General features: G+C 40.4%; 1 protein-coding gene across 2 annotated transcripts in view; it reads left to right on the top strand.

The window, feature by feature from the left end:
* Positions 1-26,907, top strand: part of MBTPS1 (membrane bound transcription factor peptidase, site 1) — a 78,783-nt gene that overhangs the window by 14,940 nt on the left and 36,936 nt on the right. For both annotated transcript variants that reach the window (XM_089692858.1, XM_089692860.1), the window contains exons 4-15: positions 5,346-5,549; positions 7,786-7,896; positions 11,086-11,195; positions 13,164-13,280; positions 13,984-14,051; positions 15,171-15,273; positions 16,388-16,539; positions 18,004-18,165; positions 19,591-19,735; positions 20,138-20,326; positions 20,713-20,885; positions 24,784-24,899. In XM_089692858.1, the coding sequence (XP_089548984.1) occupies positions 5,346-5,549; positions 7,786-7,896; positions 11,086-11,195; positions 13,164-13,280; positions 13,984-14,051; positions 15,171-15,273; positions 16,388-16,539; positions 18,004-18,165; positions 19,591-19,735; positions 20,138-20,326; positions 20,713-20,885; positions 24,784-24,899 (1,650 nt within the window). The remainder of the gene's footprint in view (positions 1-5,345; positions 5,550-7,785; positions 7,897-11,085; positions 11,196-13,163; positions 13,281-13,983; positions 14,052-15,170; positions 15,274-16,387; positions 16,540-18,003; positions 18,166-19,590; positions 19,736-20,137; positions 20,327-20,712; positions 20,886-24,783; positions 24,900-26,907) is intronic.

The following is a 26,907-nucleotide window of genomic DNA, read 5'->3' on the forward strand; positions in this document are numbered from 1 at the left end:
TGCTAAATACCTTTAATCATCAGCAGTTAGAGCAGTCTTGTGACTTCTTTCAGTGTTCAGCAGAGCACTGGTTAAAACGTGAAGTTTTCTTTCTGCTCTACGAGGATGCAGAACCCCTGACCTCTGTCTGCACAGTGCTGATTGGCCCTGTGCTGATCACATTTACTCTCCCAAGAAAAAAAAAACCCTCTAGCAATAAACACCAAACTGAGCATGTGAAGAGTGTCTCCACACAATATGTCTTATCAGGAGATAAGAGGGGGGCACTGAAGGAAGGGAAGGATCAGAGAAGTCAGGATCAAACATCCTTTTTACACAATGCAGAGGGTTAACCCATTAGGTTCCACAATGAGTATATCAAGCATGCTTTACTGCATATACAGACTGATTTTACTGTTGTGGGTATAGTAACACTTTAAGCCCAGAACACACTATAAAAAAAATCGGACGAATGATCTTCCAGTTTTCCTCAATGTTTCACAGAAGGTCGAAACTGAGGATGGTTTAATGATACGAAAGTTCTCTTATGGCAAAGACTTTTTTTTTGTTGTTTCAGATCATGCGCAGTCTTTCATATCTATTTTTCTCATACAAAAACGGTGTAGATTATACGATAAACGTTAGTTCTGTTCACATCAAGAAAAATTTTGGAGTTTATTCCTTTTTGGAAATTTTTGTTTGGAAAGTCTGAATTTTTGTTTGGAAAGTCAAAAGTTGTGTACACACTATCCGAAAATCAAACAATCGTACCTTGTACTGAGTTTGTCTTCCAATTTTTTTAATTTTTTTCTTCTTTGTATGCTCCCAACAAATATCATAATCCAAAAAGCAGGAGCAAATATCTGTCAGTAGCACCCTAGGGATCTTTATCAAGGGACAGTGCGTCTCCTTCAAAAGACCATAGTAACAATTTCTGTTTATCCATTCATTAGCCCCAGTGTGAGTACAGACACACATTAAGGGCTGGTGTATAGAGAAGATGCATTGAAAGCGGAACTACACTGTATCTGAGCACCACAAACCAGAAGAGCTGTTGAACTTATTTTTTACATTCAAAGCAAACTCCCCAATCCATCCATGTCTCTGTGCTTAATTTTGCTGAGAAATCATTTAGAAAAACACCCCCCTAGCATTTCTGATCCTGACCATCTTGAGTAAGGGCTGATGATTAATGTAGCATTTACTTCCTGGTATCCATCTGCCCTTAGCTCAGACATTCAGGCAGGAGGGTGTGCTTTGCTGAGTAAACCCCTGCTCCTCTCTGAAGACTCCTGGAATGTATGACATCATTTGGCTAGGCATGGAAACTAGGAAGCACCTAAATTAAATGTTAAAGTATATAATATTTTCTTGTTAAAAATGATTTATCTATTTACTAATGCTAGCAGCATAAGGATTCAAAATAGTGTTTATTGAAAGAGTGAAGTTCCACCTTTAACCACTTGCCTACCAGGCACTTTTACCCCCTTCCTGCCCAGGCCAATTTTCAGTTTTCAGCGCTGTCACACTTTGACAATTGCACGGTCATGCAACACTGTACCCATATGAAATTTTTATAATTTTCTTTTTTCCACACAAATAGAGATTTCTTTTGATGGTATTTAATCTTCACTGGGTGTTTTTATTTTTTGTGCTATAAACAAAAAGCAAAAAAAAAAAAAAAAAAGTTCTTCTTTGTTTCTATTCTAATATTTTGCAAACAGGTAATTTTTTCTTCTTCACTGATGTGTGTTGATGAGGCTGTGACAGCGTGTGGAAAGTGCAGCCGATAACCGGCAACTGCATTTACCGGTCATCTGCTGTGTCATTAGACACAGCTGATCACATGGTAAAAGGCCGCTGTGATTGACCTTTTTATCACAAAACATGATCAGCTTTGTCCGCAGGACACAGCGATCATGGAGATCGCCCGGGTGCGCTCCCCCAGGGCCGATAACCGGCAACTGCATTTACCGGTCATCTGCTGTGTCATTGGACACAGCTGATCACATGGTAAAAGGCCGCTGTGATTGACCTTTTTATCACAAAACATGATCAGCTTTGTCCGTAGGACACAGCGATCATGGAGATCGCCCGAGTGCGCTCCCCCAGGAACCTGCGGGAGGGCGCGTTCTGGGAGGATGTCATATGACGCCCTCCCAGAACTGGACAACCACGCTGTAGCCATCATTTGGCTATAGCACGGTCGGCAAGTGGTTAGGATGCGCTTGTTATCTAGTTGCTTTGTGTCTACCATGCATTTGCAGTGATTTTGGAGGACATATTGATTTAAAACTGATCATAATTTGAAACGTATGTTCAAAAGTGAAGATTTTCTATCTTTTAGGGAAAATTTAGAAATGTTAGCTAGGTCTAAACCGTACATTTTTTTTTTCTGGAACACCTTCTAAAAATAGCAGTGCTTTTCTTCTTATGTGAGGGTAACTAGGATATCTAGTCCCTACATTCTCATTGCTGTATATCTGCAGTGTGAATCTAAGGCTTCTGCTTCTGACTACTAGACTCAGGAGATTTAGGGTGTGATTTGGTGATGTTATAACCATGATGCTCACTCTTTTTGGAGGCTCTGACCTGAGGAAGCAAACTCTACTTCTACCAAGAGGCTCAGAAACACATTGCAGGGCAAGGCAAGTTAGTAACGAGTCAGTATATTGGTAATTAGCGCTCTGCTTACATTATTGGGGCACAACTTCCAGAGATACACTAATCCTCAAAGCGTGTGTTTACATGCTATTAGTGATTTCAAACTGGCTTTACCTGTAAACCTAGAAACAAGCCTTTATTGCCTTATGTGGCAGATAACTAAAACTCTTATTAAAATCCATCCATGCAAATAAAAACTTCTGTTGTTTCTAAGGGTTCATTACTGGTGTTTTATTAGTTTGAGTGTCCAATATTATAGCATATATTATTGTATACTACTATTGTTATGTATGTTTGTGGCATGAAAATATTCATAAATGCAAAAAAATCAAAACTTGCTTGTAAGAGCTTGTAATGTGCTGTGAAATGAAGAAATTGGAAGCTGGGTGAAAAAGCTTGTTTCATTTGTATCATTTTGCTGCATTACTTTCTTTTTATTCCTGAATTCCACCTTTCTCGCATTGTAGAATGCTAGTTTTCTTTGTGGTGTTGTTTTTTTTTTTTGTTTGTTTTTTGTTTGTTGTTTTTCCTGAGGTGTATGGGAACCTTGGTTTATCTAAAATGTATAAGTCAATAAATGTTGTGTTTTTTTTTTTTTTTTTTTTTTATCACTACTCATAAAATATTGTTACAGCTGGTGAGAATCTGTGCATGTAGTGCAAAATCTCATTCTTCTTCCTGCCCAGCTGGCAGCAGCAAACATTCCACATTAGGAATACTCTACTACTGAACGCCATCCCTGCCTTCTCATTTCTTCAGTGTTCCTGAGTTACATCAGCATTCTGCAAGTCCAAAGTGTTTTTTTACATTTTGTGAATTCATCTTTTCCGGCAGTCACAGAAGCAGCCGTTTGACAACATAGGGGGTTGATTTACTAAAACTGGAGAGTGCAAAATCTGGTGCAACTCTGCAGAGAAACCAATCTGCTTCCAAGTTTTATTGTCAAAGCTTAATTGAACAGGCAGAAGGTATTATCTGAGTGGCTACAATGCACAGCTGCACCAGATTCAGAGCGCACCAGTTTTAGTAAATCTTCCCTATAGTGTTGAGAGTTGACAGGTGGCATGTAATGTTTACCTTTTTGAATTTGGCGGGTTTTTACCCATTCAGCATTCATTCTTGGGTTCTGATGTAGGTGCAAATGCCTTCCAGTTGATACATTTCTGCTGAGCAGGTAAGAAGCATAGCTGCTCCTTGCTACCTACTTTACCAGCGACACAGATACAGGACATTGATCAGCGCCTGGGTTGAAGCTTCCCTTTTCCCAGACATGCGATTGCCCTCTCCTTTCACATCCATTTTGTGTGTACCCGACAGGGATACTCTCAATTGGTAGTGAGACAAGGAATTAAGAGTGATAAAGGGACTAAGGCTTCATGTACAACGGACACTTCTGAATGATGGAAACTGACTGCTGGAAAACGTAGGTCAAAAAACGAATGTTTAGCTGCGTTTGCATACCGCGTTTATGACCGTTTGCGTTTAGAAGCATTTTTTAAAGATAACCTCAGGAGATCTTCCAAAATGCGCAGAATGCACTGAAAAACCGTAAAAAATTAACTATTTCAGACATTTTGAGAGAAATAGAGCAGAAGCAGATAGAGCAGTATTTGTTGAGATTAGCTGTCTTTTTTTTCTTTTTGTGGTGTTTGGATGTGTTCCAGCTCATTTCTGTGCAGAAATTATTACAGCAGTATTTTCTTTCATGCAAAAGCTCAAAGTTTGGTGTACCAGGTCCATTCCATTTGACTACCGGGAAAACGCTTTGCATGCATTTTTCATTATGAAAAAAGGCTCTGGACAGTATCTGGAAATGGAAGAGTTAAAAAAAAAATTTTTTTAAATGCGGTTAGCTGCGTTTACACGTGTTTGCAAGCATTTGGCGTTTGAAACGCTGATAAAATCTATTCCTGAACGCAAGTTTGGTGCGTTAAAACAAAAAAAAAGACTGTAAACTCAACTGCCTGTAAACGACTGAGAACAACATAGTGTACACGGACACATAGGAAAACATTAGGGAGAGTTCAGGGGTTGCTGAGAAAAATGCAGAAAAGCTCCTAAACATGAGTTTATCAGCTGCAGTGTACATGGAGCCTAATAGCACACATGCTGCATTTGGCCCAGAGGAAAACAGCATGGCTTTATATTGTGACAGCTACCTTCCTCTAGTTCTAGCTTCCTCTCAGGCACACACCAGTCAACCTTTTCTGATTATGGCAGATTTTCCTGCAACTATGTCTGATTTATTTGGGAAAATCTACCTTTTGTGGTGCGTCTTTTCTCCAGGGCCCACAAGTGCTCTGTCTTTCCACCACCTGATAAGGTACTGCTGTGTCCGTGTCTTATATTTCAGCTTGCTTCTTCCTGATCTCTTAAGGCAGCGAACTGTTTTAACTCTTTATATGCCAATTGTTTATATACAGTTTGTAATGTGAGTATATTGGGCTGCCTTTTTTTTTTATTAATAATAGATTTAATTGGGGACCACTAGATCAGGTCTCATTGAAGTTAAGTGAAAAAAAGTCAAATGACTTTGTGGGGATTAGGTTGTATAATACTCTCTGTAAAGAAATGCTTTTGTTACTGGCTTCGTTTGGGTGGTTTTGTGAATTTTTAGAAGCGGGGAACTAATTTTGCTGCAGGTTGCAATAGCTACTGGCATGATTTTGCTTTAAACACCATATTATTTTCCAACTTGTTAGGTGAACCTTCCGGCCCATGCAATGGGACGAAATGGAGTCAAAAATGGCAGTCTTCGCGTCCACTCAAAAGGGCCAGCCTGTCTCTCAGCTCAGGATTTTGGCATGCAACAGGCAGACACTCAAGCAGAAGACTCCTGAGAGCTATCCCACGCCAAGTGGCCCAAACACTGCAGGCTGATGTGCTGTGGCAATTGGGATATACAGGTATGTGATTTCAGCAGCACTAGCAAATTTTGAAGTGGGAATCAAGTCTCCTGCACTATTCACCTTTTTGTTGTATTATTTAAAGTCTGCCTCCTACAGAATTTGTATTTTCGTCTGTTTTAGGGTGGGTTGGGTTAGAGCATTTTTTTTATGGAACACTGATGTATATTCTACCTCTTAAGTTGTTTACCTTTCTCATTATTCATTTACCTTTCTCATTATTCATGGCGATAAATTGTCACTGTTACTCAAGGTGTCAGCACATGAAGTGTGTGAAAATCTTCCCAGGCATAATACTTAAAAACTGACAGTGGCTCTAACTCTTCTCCACTCTCCTGAACTAGATGGTTTAATATTTTTTTTGTCTGTGTTGCAGAGATGTCTGCTCACTTTTTTGTTCTATTGTCAAGACAGCAAATTGGTAGATATCTCCCTAAAAGGAAATGTACACCAATAAAAATTTGCCACCGGTTCCAACCACTCTTCGTTTTATCCAATGCTTGATTAATTCAAAGTTTTGGTTTGAGCTGTGCACTTTGGTTTGAGTTCAGCACTTGTAATCACAGGAGCTGAATAGGCTTTCAAATCAAATGTCCTATACAAGCCATTGTAATGGGCATAGTAAGTGCTTCTGATATTTGATTTAATATGGTAATATAGATTATAAAACTTCATACACACCAATCATCCTTTTGTACCACCTTATAAAATAAATTGATAATCTCGCCTGAAAAAGGAAATGTTTGTGCCCACCATCTCACACGTACACAAGCTTGATTGTTGAAGAGACAAGATTATTGGGCACAGTCGGACATCAACATCATGTCACAGACCAAAAGGGAGACCATAGTCTGCCTTTTGTAATAAAATAGTTTGAGAGGTGGTTGTGGCGGTTTTTGTGTGGTTAAAGATTAAAGTGTAGTAAAGGCTGATATATAAAGCGTAACTATACTGCATCTGAGCACCCTAAACCAAAAACACTATTTTTTTTAAATTTTCAAAGCAAACTCCCCCTTCCATCCATGTCTCCATGCTTTATTTTGCTGAGACTGAGAAATCACTTTGAAAAACACCCCTAGCATTTCTGGTCATGGCCATCTTGAGTAAGGGCAGATGATTTATGTAGCATTTACTTCCTGCAGCCCATCTGTCCTTAGCTCAGGCATGCAAGCAGAAGGATGTGTTTAGCTGAGAAAACGACTCCTGGAAGGTATGATGTTATTTGCTTAGACATGGAGACCAGGAAGTAAATAAAGAAATGTAAAAAAAAAAAATTAAAACCAGTAAATATTCTTTCGTATTTATTAATGATAGCGGCATAAGGATTAAAATTAGTCAATGTTGTTTGAGAAAAAAAGGTGTTCATCTTCTTTTTTTTTTTTTTTTAATCTGCACTGGTGAGGTGACATGACTGATGAGCTGCATCTCTCCTTTGTCAGGGAGCACTTGATAATGGAGCAGAATTCATGGAGCCCTGGTGTTGCCAGCGGCTTCCATTGCCCCTGGTGTTGCCAGCGGCTTCCATTGCCCCTGGTGTTGCTAGCGGCTTCCATTGCCCCTGGTGTTGCCGGCGGCTTCCATTGCCCCTGGTGTTGCCGGCGGCTTCCATTGCCCCTGGTGTTGCCGGCGGCTTCCATTGCCCCTGGTGTTGCCGGCGGCTTCCATTGCCCCTGGTGTTGCCGGCGGCTTCCATTGCCCCTGGTGTTGCCGGCGGCTTCCATTGCCCCTGGTGTTGCCGGCGGCTTCCATTGCCCCTGGTGTTGCCGGCGGCTTCCATTGCCCCTGGTGTTGCCGGCGGCTTCCATTGCCCCTGGTGTTGCCGGCGGCTTCCATTGCCCCTGGTGTTGCCGGCGGCTTCCATTGCCCCTGGTGTTGCCGGCGGCTTCCATTGCCCCTGGTGTCAGCATTTCCTCCCATCTCCTGCTTGCAGCTATTTGCTGACATAGGGGAGTTGCAGCTTCTGCATCACAGGATCCGATTGATGCTGATTTAATAAATTGGTATTTATGCTACAATCTACAAAAGATATGCAGCGTAGGTATGCGGGAAGAGGCAACATTTTTATACAGACTTGTATTCCCATTTACTTCCACTTTAAGCATTCAACATGTACATCACCTAAAGAAAAATATGGTTGAATTGAATGGAATGTTGTACAATGTTTACCTAACTACCACAAATGTTTTGCCGTTTCTTTGGTGGTCTTCATATCTGTACATGTATTCTTTTTAAATAGGAAGTAACGTTAAAGTTGCTGTTTTTGACACTGGATTAAGTGAAAAACACCCACACTTCAAAAATGTAAAAGAGCGAACTAACTGGACCAATGAGAAGACTTTGGATGATGGTGGGTATAAAGCCAGTTCTTCAAACACAATAAGTCTGGACTTTCCACATCTGTTGTTATAAGATCATGACTGCAGCACAATTTTGATTGTATCCTAGGTTCTTATGATGGACCATTTTGCCAAGCCTTTATATGTTTGGCCTCATGCCCCAATGTTTATATAGGGCGCTCCTTCAGTGGGTCATTGAGCTTTAAAACAAGACCTCACTTACTGATTCTTTTTTTTTCTGTAGCTGCAGGCTACTAGGTGGCTTGGTAGTTGCCTTGTGCTTGTGTTTTCCCCCATGCTCCAAAGGCATCCTGGTAGGGTAATTTGGTTCCTGTCTAATTTGTTCCTAGTGTATGTTAGCATGTTTGATAAGGTTCTTAATATGTAAACTCTGAGGCCACAGACTGATGTAATTATACAATTTGTAAAGCACTGTGTAAAATTTGTTGGTGTGATTAAATGTAGCTGTAATAAAAACAAAAAAAAAAGTGGCCACTTTGTTGATGTGGAAGGCTTCCAAGTCGCTGGTGGGAGAGATGAGTGAGCTAAAGCTGCAATGAGTTTAACTACAAACTACTAGAGCAGTGTTTCTCAACTTTTTTTCAGTCAAGGTACCCTTTAAAATCATGGACATTCTTGAGGCACCCTAAAATGTGAAATAATAATTCTAACCGTTTTATATAATGCATCAACATCCACACATGTTGGATATCCAACATTAGAGGTGATTTGTTCTTCCAAAGCAAATACACCTTTGCACACTGATACTGAGTAGTATTCTGATGTTTCTCTTCTCCCTTAGTATTTCTCCATCACTGAGCTAACGTGACCCCAGCACTGATGGAGAGGGGCAGGGGAGGGTCAAACTTGGATGCTGTGCAGGCAGCTGACATCCTCCTCAACTGATGATGTCATTGGTTGTCAAGATGCCGGCGGCTAGAAGGTCATAATGGTGCACAATGAAAACCTGAGGCTTTGTGTAACTAGAAGGCAGGCTTGTTCCACCCACTGGCTTGTATACAAGTTTTGGGCAATTTTTAGAAATTTTGCCAAGGCACCCCTGAAGAAACCTTAAGGCACCCCAGGGTGCCTGGGTACCCTGGTTGAGAGGCTGAACTAGAGTTCTTTTGATATGATCTTTGAAACCATGCAATTCAGTCAATGAAGCCTTGTCTGAAAGCTCATTTACTGCTTATTAATTACTTGGTACCATGCGACATACACGTACGTCGCGGGTCTTTCAGTGGTTATACCAGGATGATGCCTGCAGCTGTTTTTTCAGCCAGCGATGCTCTGTTTTGTAGATGCAATCCAAGCAGACTTTTCAGGCTTTCCCATCCCACCGAGGAGCTCGGGTCTGCAGCCGGGAATGGCCCAGATCATCTCTTTGGTCTAAGAAGCTGTAAGTGACGAGTGTTTTGTCACTTCCGGTATCGCCGGTTGTAAATAAACCATTGCTGGTTTGAAAAAAAGCAGCAGCTTGGTTTGATCCGACGCTTTTAAGGACAGAGGACCTGTAAAAATAGTACCGGTCACTGCCTTTAAAAAAATTAAAGGTACAATGTAAAAAAAATAAATAATAAAAATAAAATTAAATTAAAATTTTTTTTAAAGTGCCCCCTTTCCCCTCTGCTCATGCGCAAAGGCAAACATATGTGTCGGTTCCACGTCAGTGCGTAAACAGTGAATGCACCACACGTGGGGTATCACTGCACATGTCAGGTCTGGAGAAATAATTCTAGCACCAGACCTATGTAAGTCTAAAGTGGTGACCTGTACAGGCTTTTAAAGCATCACCTATGGATAATATAATGTATGTAGGTTGTTGCTGTTCAACTGATGTGCGCAATTTTGAAGTATGATGGGTTTAATATTTATTTACTCTGTGCAACATCATCTTTTATATTGTACCAAACAATTATGTATTATACTGTTTTTTGTTTTGTTTTTTTGGGGTTTTTTTTGTGTATTAAAATTAAAGTGTATTCCCCCCCCCCAAAAAAAAAGTGCATTTGAAAAACCGCTGAGCAAATACAGTATGAAATAATAAAAGAAAAAATTGCAACACCCACCGTTTTATTCTTGGTTCTCTTGGTTTTTTAAAAAACATATAATGTTTGGGGGTTCGAAGTAATTTTCTTGCAAAAAACACCGATTCTGAAATGTAAACAAAAATGTTTTAGAAAAGGCCTGCTCTTCAAGTGGTTAAAGTAGTCCTTGCACCCCCCGTGAAAATGTGTGATTTTAAAGTTGTTTTTTTATTTTTAGTTTTCTGCAAATGAGAAAAGTGAAAAATATACTTCCCCTAAACCCCAGTTTTCCTGCTGCTGGCAGTGTAAGGATTATAACCTGAACGTGGGTTCACATTATAGTGTCAGCAGTCATTCAGTGACGTCTTTATATATCTTGGGCACTCCAGTGGACTGATCTTTGCAAGGTTATGCTTTGATTGTTAAATTCTTTTTGGGATTGAAAGCTGGCTGAAACTGCCAAACAATTCTAGATAAAATGTTAAAGGTTTTGGTTGCGGGCGTTTTAAGTATTAAAGTAGAACTATAGGCAAAACTTGTTTTCCATTTAGGATCGAGCAACAAACGTGTAAAATACCAGATTTTTTATTTTATTTTTTTTGCCATCTATGTATTCCATTGTGGAGATTTCACTTCCTGTCCTGTAGCCAAACAGGAAGTGAGAGGAAATCCCTGCAATTTAAGAAAATTCTTTGGGGACCCCCAGATCACCAGAACTAGTGTCCCCATTGAAAGATTTCCCCTCTATTACTTTTTTGGGGACAGCCCAAAATTTGGGTTTTTCTTTTGCTTTCACTTTAAATAATAATGGTAAACAGGACAAATCGAGAGGGTGACTCTTAACAGGGGCACAGACAGAACTAAACAAGCTGACAGGTGGTCAACTCCACTCTATCCAACACTTAAAAAAAAAAAAAAAAAAAGTTTTGCCTTTAGTTCTACTTTAAAGGATAAGTTCACCTTTGGGAACATGTTACATGTTCCACCTGTTTTCAGGGTGGAACATGTACCATGTTCCCATAGCCGCCGCCAGCCACCCCTCCCCCTGTTCCTTTTGTTTACCTTGTGTTGCTGTGGTGGTGTTGCTACTTGCTACAATCATGTAACATTAGTTACAGGAGAACTACTAGAATGTTAATCTGTCCTAAACTTTTGACTTTACTTTTAAAGGGCTTGGACATGGGACGTTTGTGGCGGGGGTCATTGCCAGCATGAGAGAATGCCAAGGATTTGCCCCAGACTCAGAGCTCCATATATATCGGGTCTTTACCAATAACCAGGTACTCATGTAATTTAACACACAGAATATATTCCCAGGCACTCTTGTTGAGTTAGTTTGAGGTTGCACCAGTTTAATTTCTTTTTTTTTTTCTCAAATGTTATGCGGTGCTTGTTTTATATTGCCACAACAGCATTTTAGGTACTTATTTTGATCATCTGGCACTAGAAACTGTTTTTACCCTAGTGTGATTATCAATTGTGTGGTCATGCAAAACTGTAACCAAAGGAAATTTTTATAATTTTTTTCCCCAAAAAAATAGAGCTTTCCTTTGGTGGTATGTAATTACCACTGGGTTTTTTCCTTTTTAGCTATATCAATGAAAAAAATCCCAAAAGTTTGGGAAAAAAACACGTTTTCTTAGTTTCCGGTTTAAAATTTTGCAAACAAATAATATTCATAAATTTAGGCCATAATGTATTTTACTAGATTTCTTTGGCAAAAATAACCCAAATCAGTGTACATTATTTAGTCTGTGTGAAAGTTGGTCTACAAACTATGTAATCTATATCTGAAAATCAATTCTGATGTACTGGCGGTCTGTCTAACTTCTTGAGACCCTAAAATGCCAGGACAATACTTATACCACCCAAATGACCTGAAGAACTCCAAGTGCGTTCCAAGTGTTTTGCACTGAGGCAAGGCTTCCTTTCAGACTCTGCCATAATACCTAGATCGATGGAGGGCTACAGTGATATTGTCTTGGAACTTTGTTGCATCTCCATACAGGATCTCTGGAGCTTATTCAGAGCAACCATCAAATTCTTGGTCAACTCTTACTAAGGCCTTTCTCCCCCAATTGCTCGGTTTGGCCAGGCAACCAGCTCTTGGAAGAATCCTGGTTGTATCAAACTTTGTCCATTGGAGACCACTGTGCTTTTGGGAACCTTCAGAGATTTTTTGTAGCCTTCCACAGATCTGTGCCTTGCAATATTCCTGTCTTTGAGCTCTGCAGGCAGTTCCTTTTTGACCTCATGGCTTTTGCTCTGATACAGTATGCATTGTCAGCTGTAAGGCCCTGTATAGTTAGGTGTGTGCCTATCCAAATCATGTCCAATCAATTTAATTTACCACAAATGGACAATCAATGTGTAGAAACATCTCTGCAAAGTGTTGTTGCAAAGGGTCTGAATACTTATGCCAAATTGATATTTCAGGTTTTCCTTTTTCATACATTCGCAACCATTTCTAAAATGTTGTTTTCACTTTGTGATTATGGGGTACAATTTAGGTAGTTCCAATGTCAAAAGCTTGTTTTACTTTAGTGCATTAACCACATTATGGGGAAAAACCTTCAGCTTGCGCCCCCCACCCCCCTTCCTAAATAATTACTCTCTCTTGAGCTACGCTGTGCCAGTCTGCAGCAGAGCTTGTCATTCTCCCTGCTCTCAGAAGACATACTGATCGCATCGCAAGCCATTGGCTTCTACTGCTGTCAATCAAATCCAGGGAGGTGGGAGTGGGGCAAAGCTGCACTGTGTGCGTCACACACACACAGCTGGGCCCAGGAACGCTCCTGCATATGTTCCACCATAGCAAACGTGTTGCTATGGTGGCACACTCCGAAGAGGAGGAGCAAACCGTGACAGTGGGGGAAGAGGGGATAAGGGACCACTCTGTGCAATGTCTTGTGCAGAGTAGGGAAGTATAAACCTCATTTTATTATGGTCTAAACTTATACTTGGTGTGTTTTTTGTTAATACTTTTGATAAATGAACAAATGTACCGATAAAATGTGACAGATGTTTCTCTACTTTGTACAAACAGGTTGGATGAGTCCATGTAATGGGCATGGTATGTGAAACTTAGGATGTTGGTCTACCTGCCTCTTGGGTTTTGTCCACCCTTGCACTTAGAAGTAACAGTTTGGGGGCTTTGATATTAATCTTCCTTTCTTGCACATAATTTCCTGTTTACATTCTGCTTTTCTTGGATCATTCTAGTGTTTGAATTATTTGTCTCTTTTCAGGTTTCCTATACTTCATGGTTCTTGGATGCCTTTAATTATGCCATCCTTAAGAAAATTGATGTCCTAAACCTCAGTATTGGGGGACCAGACTTTATGGATCATCCTTTTGTCGATAAGGTTTGTTTGTGTGTCCTGGGAAGGTTCAGCATTGTCTGAGGTTCTTGGGTCAGTCTATACCCTATGCCTTCTGTTAACACTTTACCATGTTTGGCTCATTACAGGTTATTTTTACTAAGCGGTGCTTTTTAAAAAAAAAAAATAAATAAATAAAATCATTTTTTTGTCCTCCTTTTCTGTTAATATTTTATACTGTGGGTCACTACTAGAGGGTACTTTTGGGAAACAGGAACATGCTCTGCTTTGGGCTGATTGGTCAACTTGACTCCTTGAAGCTGTTTGTTATCAGAGCTAGATCTAAGCACAGTTGTGGTCTGTGGACAACTGAAATGGGACTTACAAGTGAGCACTGCTAATTGTGTTTTCCTTCTAATCCTAATATATCCTGGTAACGGGGGAATGGATACTGGGCTATAGAGTAGAATGCAGAAACTTACTAGCAGTGCTCTGAAAGTCTTCCCACAGCTCTCCTCCAATGTGGTGATGACATATGTTGAAGAAAGTGGTAAAGGAGCTTCATTAGTTTCCATAACAGCCCTGCTAGTGTTAATGCTGTGCTTGAATATTCTGTAGTGGTCCTGCAGAACTCCATCCTTTTATGGTTCTCCAGCCAGAGCAAACGAGCATAGAGGCAATCATCCTTTTGCAAGGCTGCTTTTCTTTCTTGTGATCTAGAGATACTCATAACTTTTGTGTCTTGCAGGTTTGGGAGCTCACAGCCAACAATGTGATCATGGTTTCTGCCATAGGAAATGATGGACCACTTTATGGGCATGTATTTAATATCCTGAAGTGCTTGTGTGTGTGTTTCATAACGGAATAGTTTAACTTATTATTAATATTGTAACTGAGCTTAACAGAGAAGTTTGGGGACTAAAAAAAAAAAAATAATCTTACATACTCGCCTAGGTGGATGCAACATCAGTCCCCTGCTGCCTCTAAGAGGACCAAGTGGTCAAAGACCACTGAATGCTTGGCTCTTGAGTCTTCTGTGAGCAGAGAGCCAGTGACTATCAGTCACCGCCTCTCTGCTCTGATTCTCCAGCGCTTACTGAAGCTGTGGGAGTGACTGGCTGAGGCTCTTAGCAGCATGCTAAGTGGCTGAGCTAGCTGCCGTTCAGGATTCTCTATGGATCCAGTATTTCAAATCGGGATCTCTCCAGAGCCTGGCCTGGCTCAGTGACATCAGCCTACAGCAGTCTTTCAAGCATGTCACAGGAGTGCAGAGCTAAGTGCACTCCTGTGTCCTGCAGGAGGAATAGGGCCAAAAGAGCTTTGGCCCTACTTCCCCTTTAAAGTTAGTCTATTCAGATCCTTACTATACTTAAACCTGCTCCCACCCCCATTGTAAGCCTATTCAAACTACCCTGTAACGGAAAGATGTCTATACTTGCCTATAATGAGGGTCACCTGGTCGACACCCAGCAAGGGCTTCAGTGTTGTGAGACAGCTGACAATACTCCATAGAAAGCCTATGGGTGAAGTAACTATAGGATATGTGGCCGTTTACGCTCTCCTCTTTACTGAAGCAAACTGCTGGGGAGAAATCTCTTAAATATGATAAGGCAGAAAAAGCAACAAAACACAAATAAGTGCTTTTGCGGCCATGAATGCAGACTGTTTGCTTTCAAGGCCTCAAACCAGCTTTTATGGCCTTTCACATGTGGCTGTATCTGTGCAGCTGCTGCATCTGCATTCATTTTCATTTGCTGCCTGCATGCAGCTCAGGGCAAATACAGAATCTAAAGAAAATGCCTCGTTCAGGCAATATGGGTGCCAGCGCTTGTGTGCATGAAGCCTAACTGTGATTTAGAGAAAGGTATTTGTAAACATTGCTCTACACAAAACCGTGAACTAATTGTAATGTTATTCTAATTCTGTGTTAACCAGAACACTTAACAACCCAGCGGACCAGATGGATGTCATTGGTGTTGGTGGCATTGATTTTGAGGATAACATAGCTCGATTTTCTTCAAGAGGGATGACCACATGGGTAAACTTGTCTACTAATAATATATCCACACTTCGCAGTGATGAACTATGCAAACATCCTGTACACAATATGCATTTGTTCTCCACATCTGTAGAGATTGAAAATCTTGCTCTACTCTGCTGATATTGGTCCTTCCTCAGAAGCATCCTGTGGTGGTCTCTTTGGGCTCAAACTTGGCAGAACAAAACCATTGCTGAACAGTTTGAATTCTGTGATGTAGTTTATGGGCACCTGCTATCTTACACATCAGGTGTTTTGTTTACTTGCTTGGAGGTCTTATATCTGTCATATCTATATAAATGTCCTTTTCTGACTAGGGGAACTGCCATATCAAGTTTAAAGAATAATTCTAGGCATTGTATATTTAACATAGTTACATTTATCCAGCTTGGACCAATGTAACTATGCATAAGCAATACCTGGGTGAAGCCCCTGAAAGCTGGAAATCACCGAAATAGACACATCTGATTCAGTGATCTCCTCTTGCTTCTGGGTTCTGTGTGAGTGGCTGGCCTGATGCATTGTGAACACAGAAGGTTGGCTGCTCAGAACGGGGGCCATTCAGAGAATGCTTAACATTTTCTGAATTAGTGCTAACTGGTTTCTAATTAAATTAGGTGGAGGGTGAGACGTCACTACTCTGTCTCTCCAGTTTGTTCAACCAGAGAACACTTTACATCCATTCAGAAAATTAAAAGCATTCTCTGATAAGTGCCCATGCTGAGCAGCTGACCTCCTGTATTCAGAATGCAACAGACTGGCCTGTCAGTATGGTACCTGGAAGCAAGTGGAGATCACTGAAGAATTTATGTCTACTTCAATGAATGTTATCATCCAGGGGCATTGGTCAGGTATGGTATATACATAGTTACATTAGTCCAAACTTTACCAATCTAATCTGTACAAATATACAATGCCTGAAACTCCTCTTTAAGCCGTAGTGAAGCCAAGGTGAAATATGCATCATAGCTTACCCTTTGTATAACTGAGAAACCACAGCAACGGGGGTCCCTTCATATTGGCATTGCAACAGCAGATTTTCCTAAAGTCTTTATAGTTTGACGAGTTCACTGCATTTTAGCAAGCTGTGATCATAACTCTTTATCTTATGCAGGAGCTTCCTGGTGGATATGGAAGAATGAAACCTGACATTGTCACCTATGGTTCAGGTGTGCGTGGTTCTGGTATGAAAGGTGGCTGTCGTTCGTTATCTGGTACAAGTGTTGCTTCCCCTGTCGTGGCAGGAGCAGTCACACTGCTTGTTAGGTAAGCTGCTCACCTACTTTTACCAGATGTATAATAATAAACTCTTTAATGCTTTAGTACACACAAACCCTCAAAGTTCCTTATGTGCGAGACAATACAGTTTTATTTAATGTGTAAATAATTGCCTTTGGTGCTTAGTTATGTTTCTGCTTGAAATGTGTGAAGTGGATAATCTACTTTATAAAATTATTTATTTACCCTAAGTAATTGTTCGCATGTGCATCCACTTTCAGCAAGGTTAAGTGATAACTTAGGTGTAAAATTTCTGCAGCAAATCACCTCCCAACATCGCTGTTTGTAAGAGTGAGGTGTATGTGCTCAGTAAAAAATACACAAATGTTAATTTTTATGGAGAATTTAAGAGATTAGCTTACGATGAGTAAATGGCCACCCCCCCATCCCAAAATGTCAGGGCTTAAATTTTTGCCCGCCTCTGGAACAGGAGTAACCAAATTTTTCATAGGTGAGTCTTACTCTGGCATGCATTACCAACATATTCGTACATGGGACGGAGGCTCACAATTCTTTGCGTGTGTTTTTAAGTGCTTGGGTGTACCCATTTTTTTTTTTTTTTAAATACTTTATCACATAGGGGATCAATAGCCCTCTAAGTGATGGCATTTTTATGACAGGTTCTCTTTATTGAAATGTTGTTTTTATTGAGATGTCTCCCCTGCATTCCATTGAAGCGAACAGGTCATGCCTTTTCAGGTCACAGTGACCATGGAAAACTAAAGTAGAAACCAGAAGTGACAACATCCTTGTGGCTTGTAATTTCTTACGAGCTAGGAGAAACTCAATGAATCAGTCTCCCTCCCTTCTACCCAGTGACGCCTGCCATGTTGGTCCTGGGCCCACAGGCGGATTAGTGCACACTGGCATACATGGCGGGGTTGGGTTGGAGGTGGGGAGAATTCCCGAGAGTCCATGGAACAATCGTAGAATCACTTCCTTCTGAAAGCTGACAGCTTGTTAGATTTACACCTTCTGCTGCTGCTGATGTATGACATACTTCAGTGGCAGTAGAAGGGGTGAAACCTTTGTCAAGCTTTATTGCCATTGTGTCCCATTGGGGAGCTTTCCCTTCACTTTCGTAGACACAAAAGAAAGTGAAAAGAACCATTCCAATTTGGGTGAAATTCACTTTTAAAAAATGGTCACCAGAAAACTTTTTCTTCCTATTTCCTGTTCCTGTGTCAGTGACCACAAAATTTTGGGCTGCCCATCACTTTTAGTCCCAGAGGCAAAGATCAGACCAAAAAGAGGTTCTGAACCCTAACATGGTGTTGCTGACTCTTCCCTGGGCTGTCCAAAGCTTAAAAAAAAAGTTCATAGGTTATACTTTGCTTTTTTTATTTATTTTTTTTTTATTTTCAGTTTTTAATTTCCTTCAGTGTACCTTGAATTAGGTGACACATTCTGTACTGCAAATGGCTATCTACTTATAATATTGTGTTCCTCCAGTACTGTTCAGAAGCGGGAGATGGTAAACCCAGCCAGTATGAAGCAGGCCCTCATAGCTTCTGCTCGTAGGCTTCCTGGAGTAAATATGTTTGAGCAGGGACACGGCAAGCTGGATCTTCTCCGAGCCTACCAAATCCTCAACAGTTACAAACCACAGGCCAGGTAATCCAAATATTTCCTAATCTAGCCATTTCATACATCTTGCACTGGATTTGCTTCTGTAAATTTCTGTAAAAGAATGTGTTCTTTTCAGACCTATGCGCTTTTTAGTGCTTTTTGCAGAAACTCACTACAGTCCATTTAACACAGTTTCCTATGGAACATGTTCACATCTATGCTTTCTTGAGCCGCTGCTTTTTTGGAAAGGGTCAGGGACTTTTTTAAAAGCAAAAAGTAGCATTTTTGATACAATAGATTTCAATGGAGAATCTGCTGAAATGCATGGTTGTGTGTTTTTGCCGTATTTTGCATTTTTTTTTCCGCCTAGTGAAAAAAAAATGCCACTTTTAGATACAAAAAAAGCTGAACAAAATGCGACAAACGTGTGTAGAAAAACGCTAAATTAACTGCGAAAAGCACTGCAAAACGGACAAAAAGCAAACTGCATAGGTGTGAATGGAGCCTTAGTAAGGGGAGCTAGTTCTTAGAATTCCTACTACTATACTAGTGTTTTCAGCCCTTTGGACTCAGCAGTAAATGGAGTGGCCACTTGGGACACACTGGAGGCCTTTAGCTACAGTTGTTCTGTGCCTGGCCTCTGGTGTCTCCCTGTATCTTGAAGGAGGCATGGACTACCTCTAGCCATATCCTCCATAAATGTATTCATTAAAATATATATGCTGCTGGGTGGAAACCGTTCTAGATTAGAGTTAGAGACCGCACTCCCCAGAGGGGCCTTGACAAGGTAGTGTAACTTTCAAATCTATTTGTAATTGTGTGCTGGGAAACTATCTTAATCGCACAATACAGGACATAGCCGGAATATTAATAGACTGTAGAGGTTGGTACCTTCAGGTGATTGGATACTGGCAAGCTTTTCAGAACCTGCCTCCTGGGCCACATCCCCTTTAACCCTACCCCACTGTGAGTCCTCATTTCTTTGCTATTGTCCCAACATGATGGGCTTTTTCTCCCCTATGGGGAAATAATTATTAACTTATCTACTGTATTTTCCTTTTGAATTCTTCAATCAACATTTTGCTGTTTTGTAATACAACTATAGAAACCGTGCATCTGGATTGGCACAACCTTGGTAAAGCCTTGGGAACTGTACCTAGACCCTTTGCTGTGGAGATGGCCTGTAATGGTCTTTTGGGCCCTGCATCCTGATTGGGTGCTCATCTCAGCACTCAGGGTGCTTTACAGATTCAGAGCTGAACTCTTGTATGTTTTGTGAATAGCCCTTTCCATGTGCACCTTGCATTTAAAAGTTATTTTTAAATTGACTAGAGTGGATGATATTTTTGTTTTTGTTTTACATAATTTTTGTGCGTTTTAAATTTCAAAAGTGTTGAAGGCCTTTGATTTTCTGTTGTCTGTAAAGACTTAATGTACAAAGGTATATACATTTTTTTTTTCCTTTTACAGTTTGAGCCCTAGTTATGTTGACCTGACAGAGTGTCCGTACATGTGGCCATACTGTTCTCAACCTATTTATTATGGTGGCATGCCAACCATCGTCAACATCACTATTCTAAATGGTATGGGAGTCACTGGAAAGATTGTGGACAAGGTAATGGTGATCATATAAGATGTTTACAAAGCATATGAAAGCAAACTGAGAATTATTTGTTTTAACTCAGGCTGTTCTAAAGTAAATGACGAGTAGAGTTTAGAACAATTACAAAGTCAGTGGGTGTCTTTGCCTGAATTAATCTATAACCAATAAAATACATTGACTACAATTTAAGTTTTTTGTACAGCGCCAATTCCAAAAAAGTTGGGTCATACCATTTTTGGAAAAGTAGGGTAATTTTGAAATTAAGATCTGCTTACTGGTATTCTTATTAGTGAACCCTCCTTTGATTGATTGTTCTGGGTAGCTTTACATGGTTGTGGTAATTGGTTCACAAATATCTATTTATGTAAGCAAGTAATGTAAATTTACAAACTCTTCACATTTTCATCTTTGCAGCCAGAATGGCAGCCATATCTTCCACACAATGGGGACAACATTGAACTGGCATTTTCCTATTCCTCAGTACTGTGGCCATGGTCTGGCTATTTGGCTATTTCTGTCTCCGTAGCGAAGAAGGCATCATCATGGGAAGGCATTGCTCAGGGTCATGTGGTGATAACGGTAGCCTCTCCAGAGGAAAATGGGGTGTGTATAAGATTGACAATGCAACCTTGGTATACTAAACATGTTTTTTTTTTACACTAATATGGCATGGTATGTACAAGTAGTATATATTATGAACTGCCTGAAGTTGAAGTGATGGACACATCTGCAGTAGCTTCTTCTTTTCCTGTAGCTTTTTTGTTCACGCATTCTTGAAAAAAAAGGTGGTTGTTTTCATACCTTACATGCCAGTGGATTGGCTCAGGAATCTGGTTTAATTTTTTGGGGGTATGAGCTCTTTGAGCTAAGCCCTTCCCATTTAGATTTTTTTAATATTGTGGCACTTTAGATTGATTGTGGTCTGTAGAAATGTCAAATCATTTGAGTCTATTCTCTATTAAATCTTTCCCCTTTTTATGTTTCTGCAGTTAAGTAATGGAGCAGAGCAATTTTCCACCGTCAAGCTACCAATTAAAGTGAAAATCATTCCCACTCCACCACGTAGCAAGAGGATTCTATGGGATCAGTACCACAACCTCCGATATCCACCTGGCTATTTTCCTCGAGATAACCTCAGAATGAAAAATGACCCCTTGGACTGGTAAGCAAAAACTGCCCATTTTAAAGTGTACGTAAACCACATAATTCGAATTACCGTGTAAAGGAAAGATGTATGTACTTACCTATTCTGAGGGCGCTCCACTCTGGTCACATCATATCTCCAGCAGCCGGCTTCAATGAAGAAGAAAGATCACCGACAGCTGCTGCCAAGCTTTGGCGGTGATGTCACCCATAGTCCACACTGGGAGCTGATCATGTGACTGGACAGGAGCACCCTCAGAATAGGTAAGTATATATATCTTTTACAGGGTAGTTTAGAATAGGGTGAAAGCAGTTTTAAATAAAGCTAGGATTTGACTGGAATTGTACTCTACCCACTTAACGGCCGCCTGCAAGCAATGTGCTGCGAACTGTTGGCTGCTGTAGGTAAAGCAACATATTCGTACGTTGCTGCCTATGTTCAGGTTTTGGCCACACGCTTATGCCCCCTCAGTCAATATTTGCTGTGATTGTACACAGCGGGAGCCTGGCAGCAAGTCCCGGCCAATGATTCATCGCCGGGACCTGCTAATCAGCTGTGTGCAATCACGGCCCAGAGCTCTGTGTTGACAATCAACACAAAGCTCTGTACAGAAGGAATTATCTCTGTATTTGGGAAACTTGGAGATCTATTAGTAAAAGCTGCATACTTTACACACATTACACATAGTTAGGCACACCTTCAACCTCTTGATTGCCCTAGATGTTCACTCCTTCCCAGACAGTATCATATGTACAGTGACAGTATATAATATCACTGATCACTTTATTATTGTCACTGGTGATGTCAGTGGAAGTTAGTTCCCCCAGCATCAGTTAGTGTCAGCTTGCCCACTGCACTATTGCAGTCCCATTATAAGTTGCTGATCACTTCCATTAGTATAAAAAGAAAAAAAAATCCAGTGTGTATATATACCTTAGTTTGTAGGTGCTATAACTTTCACGCAAACCAATCAATATACACTTGTTGGGATTTTTTTTTTTTTGTCAGACGTAGCTGAATACATTTTGGCTAAAATTTAAGAAATTTTTAATTTTTTTTTAATATGTTTTATAGCAGAAAGTATTAAATATTGGGGGTTTTTTCAAACTATTTGGTCATTTTTTTGTTTATATTGCCAAAAATGGCCTGGTCATGAAGGGAGTAAAATCTCCTGGAGCTCCAGTGGTTAAGGCAAGGGTCTCCAAACTTTCTAAATAAAGGACCAGTTTACTATCCTTCAGACTTTAGAGGGGCCAGAGTGTGGCCAGTCAGAGTAGGAAATTTACTATCATTGGTAACAATGCCCCATCATTGGTGTCCCTGAGAGGAATAGTGCCCCATCCTTGGTGTCAGTGGGAGAACTACTGTCCCATTGTTGGCATCAATGGCAGGAATTATGCCCCATTGTTGGTGTCATTAGGAGGCATTATCCCCCATTGTTAACCGCTGAAGTACCTAAGGACCGCCTGCCCGCAATGTACTGCATACAGGCAAAACATACTGACAAGTCGCTGCCTTTTTCTGTGTTTTGGGTGCTGACACCCGCTGTGATTGCACACAGCAGGAGTTTGTCAGCTAGTCCTGGACTCATTGCCTTGACCTGCAGAATGTGTCCAATCACAGCCCAGAGCCCTGTGTTTACAATCTGTACAGAGGGAACAATCTGACTGATCACCACCATTAGTAGTATATATATAAAAAAAGAAAAATTACAGTATATATACCATAGTTTGTAGGCACTATAACTTTCACGCAAACCAATTAGTATACACCTATTGGGATTTTGTTTACTAAACATGTAGCAGAATACATTTTGGCCAAAATTTAAAAAACTATTTTTATTGTATGTTTTATAGCAGAAAGTTAAAAAGAATTTTTTTTCGAAATTTTTTTTTTTTTCATTTAGATCACAAAAATTAAAAAAACCAGTGGTGATCAAATAACACCAAAAGAAAGCTCTATTTGTGTGAAAAAAAAGAATATAAATTTTGTTTTGTACGATGTTACATGACTGCGCAATTACCAGTTAAAGTAGCGCAGTGCTAAATAGCAAACACTGGCCTGGTCAGGAACGTGCTAAAACTTTCCGGAGATGAAGTGGTTAATGTCAGTGGAAAGAATACTGCCCCAAGGGCCGGATACAGGCAATCAAAGGGCCACATCCGGCCCATGGGCTGCAGTTTGGAGACCACTGGCTTCTCCTCGCTACCCCTGGTGTTCATTTACTGCACCCCCAACTCGATAAATGTCAGCAATTATATTGAATTGGTTAGTTTATATATAAAACACAAAGATGTGTTACAGCAATCAAAACATAGTTTTAGCTAAAGTTTCACTTTATAGTGATTGTAAAGGCTGAATTTTTAAAAAAAACTTACTTGCTTTGTGCAAGGATATTGTACAGAGCAGCCCCTTACCACCTCTTCTAAGGTTCCCCACTAGTGCTCTCAATTCCACCTCTGAGTGCCCCCTCAGTAATCTGTATGCTGAAAGGTCACTTGTGCAGGCACGCTCCCAAGCCAGACTGTGTGTCCATACACACACATCGTGGCTCAGCTCCATCCCCCCATTCCCTCCTCACTGGATTTGACTGACCTCCACAGAAGCCTATGGCTTGCGCTGCTCTCAGAGCCCTCCAGTGAACAGAGTAATAGAGCCACAGTAGGCAGGCACAGTGCTTGATTGAGAACGGACTTGGATAAAGGGGGGGCTGCTTTTGAAAGGTTTTTACCTTAATGCAGAGAAGATCAAAGTGGTTGTAAGTGAAAATTAAAAAAAAAAACATGTCTATCCTTTCCTGCTCTGTGCAGTAGAATTCCACAGATCGGCCCTGATCCCCCTCCTCTTCTCGGGTCCCCGGGCTGTTGCTCCTGGCTCCTCCTCTCTTGCTGGTGTCCCCAATAGGAAGCCGATTTTCATAGGGGCTCTTGTGCAGGCTCGCTCCCAAGACCCACTGCTGCATCCATTGATGCAGATAGTGGGACTTGGCCCCGCTTCCTCATCACTGGAGTTGATTGACAGTAGCGAGAGCCAATGGCTCCCGCTGCTATCAGTCTGCCCAGGGAGGAGGGAGCAGGGTCAAGTCCCACTTACTAACAGCCCTCCTCCCTGTCGGCTTGGGCACGCTGCTCTGGATGGCTGTGCACAACACAGCCATCCAGAGCAGTGTGCTTACAGTGAAGCACCAACACACCGCCCCCCCAGTAAAACGCTCCCAACACACAGTTAACCCTTTGATCGCGCATGTTAACCCCTTCCTGCCCAGTACCATTAATACAGTGTCAGTGCTTTTTTTTCTCAGTGATTGGTGTCACTGGGGATGTCAGTGTCACCAAGCCGGTTCTCCCCAGTGTCAGAATGCCCACCGCAGTCCCGCTATAAGTCGCTGATTGCAGCCATTAATAGTAAAAAAAAAATATTTAAAATTCCAATATCTATACCGCCATTTGTAAACGCTATAACCAAGTAAACCAATTTACACGTATTGGGATTTTTTTTAGCAAAAAAACATTTTACTAGACATGTTTAATAGCAAAAAGTAAAAAACATTTTTTTTCCTCCTTTTTTTTTTTTTCTTTTTTTTATAGCGCAAAAAATAAAAAAATGCACAGGCAATCAAATACCACCAAAAGAAATCTCAATTTGTGGGGGGAAAAGGGGACATAAATTTCATTTGGTTGCAGCTTTGCATGACCGCACAATTGTCAGTTAAAGTAATGCAAAAAATGGCCTGGTCAGGAAGGGGGGCAAATCCTCTGAAGGGCAAGTGGTTAAAGTTTAAAAAAAAAAAAAAAACCCTTTTGACTTTGTTACCACTTTAATTTTGTGATTTTCTGAGTTTATACTGCTATGCATAATATATGGACTGTATTTAAAAGAAATGTAATAGCAAAGCCGATGTTTTATTATTTTCCAGGAATGGGGACCACATCCATACCAATTTCCGTGACATGTACCAACACCTGAGGAGCATGGGCTACTTTGTGGAGGTTCTGGGCTCACCGTTCACATGCTTTGATGCCAGTCAGTATGGTAGGTGTGGTTTGGTCAAGTTTTAATAAACTACACTAAACTCCTGTTTAAAAAAAAAAAAAGTGTGTATTCTTAACTCATAAAGTACCTTCTATTGCTGTTGCCTCCAAATTCCTTTTTTCTTGCTGCTGAGCTGGACTAGGGACAGTGGACTGTGGAACTTATAGTGTGCATGGAGCAGTGCACATGACTGGATAGAACACACCCTGCTTGTTCTTAACAAATGGGAGTGAGTGGGGAAAGGAGAGGTTCGGGAGCTCATAGAGAACATCACAAACAGATAGAAAAACACCATAAGAAATTATTTCACTAAAGAATGCAGAGCCAATAAGTAGTGGATGTGTATGGATAATTTAGTGCCACTTTTTTTTTTTTTTTAACGTTTTTTTTTTTATTGAATTAAGAATCAACACATACATTACAATAAAGAGAACCAACATAACAGAGCATTGATTGTACATCAGATACAAGGGTTATCGCATATAGTGACATATAATAATATAACAAGAAGTGCGTTCAACAAACAGTATGGCACTGAGGATCTAAATACCATAATAAAACAAATCTGGAGGTATATGACTATAAGAAATGAGGATATCAGTGGACAGACTACTCGTAGGTACATATGAGAGATCTCAGAATTCAGGTAACATACCTATCAAGATCCCAAATGTGTAAACCTCTCCACCCAGCTGAGAAGTGCAGTACTTTGGCTACCCTGAAGCATTAGGCTCATCACATGAGGACACCAGGTCCAACCATCTATCGCGTACTTTGATATGATGATTTGAAGGACACTCTGTTGACACAAATCCATTTCATGTAAGAGAGGGTGGCATTAACAGCAGCAACCCAATTTTGAAATGTAGGCGGCGGGGATCTCCACCAAGCACGGGCAATTAACATCTTAGCCATAAACCGGGTCTCCTGTAGAAAGGTGTGGAAATATTTACCGCTGTCCGGGTCCATGAAAAGACCCAGAAGACATTGTTTAGGGCAAAGAGTCATTGATTGTATGTGAAGTTTAGTTATAAATAGAACTAAACTGTATCTGAGCACCACAAACCGAAAAAGCCATTTAAATCATATTTATTGTTTAAAGCAAACTCGCCCATCCACCAATGTCTGAAATCATTTTTAAAAACACCCAAACATTTCTAGCTGCGATTATCTTGAGTAAACATTTAGCATTTACTCTTCCCCCCCACCCCTTCACCCTCCCCTTTCAGATGTATGACATCATTTTGGCCTAGGCTAGAAATGAGAAATCAACTGACGAAATCTAAAATAATAAAAAAAAAAAGTTACAAGATTGTATAATATACCATCCTATCTGTTTACTAATGCTAGCAGCTTAAGGATTAAAAATCGTTAATGATCATTGAGAGAATTTAGTTCAGTTTTAATTTCCTTTTCATATCCAACACAAACTTTTTATTGGTGATAACTTGTCCATAATAATATTTTATTTTATAAAGGTTGAACAAAAAATTTGGAATGTACATCATACTGAGTTTAGACATAAGAGGCGACATAGAAGGTACATCATATCAGTAGTGTGGTTCCAAGATACAACATGCCTTGAACCTAATCTCACAGTAAAGAGGGATCATGGTAATTGAATCGTTTAGGAAAAGAATAACCTGACAATCATTTATAAATCTTCAATGTTGGTATAGATCTAACCCAATAAACTACTTGCGGACTCCTTATGTTACCCACAGTAAACCTCCAATAAGCAAAGTACATAGATGTCACTGGGAAGTGGACCTCAGGAAAAAAAAAAAAGACTCAGAAAAGTGTATAGGGGAACCCAGGTGAGGATCATAGGAGGATTCCACCATATAGTAGAATAACATAATGGCAGACCTTATTTGTAGGGCTGAAGTTTGGTTGAGGTAGAGAAATCTATCCAAGGATCCCATATTTCTATGGACTTCGAGATCCGTTCTTGAAGGCTAATTGTTAATTAAGTACTGTTTTTTGTTTTTTTTTTAATTTATATTTG

The sequence above is a fragment of the Staurois parvus genome, unplaced genomic scaffold (genome assembly GCF_062004578.1).
Source record: "Staurois parvus isolate SC_StPar_1 unplaced genomic scaffold, SC_StPar_1.0 ptg000607l, whole genome shotgun sequence".
Taxonomy (NCBI): domain Eukaryota; kingdom Metazoa; phylum Chordata; class Amphibia; order Anura; family Ranidae; genus Staurois; species Staurois parvus.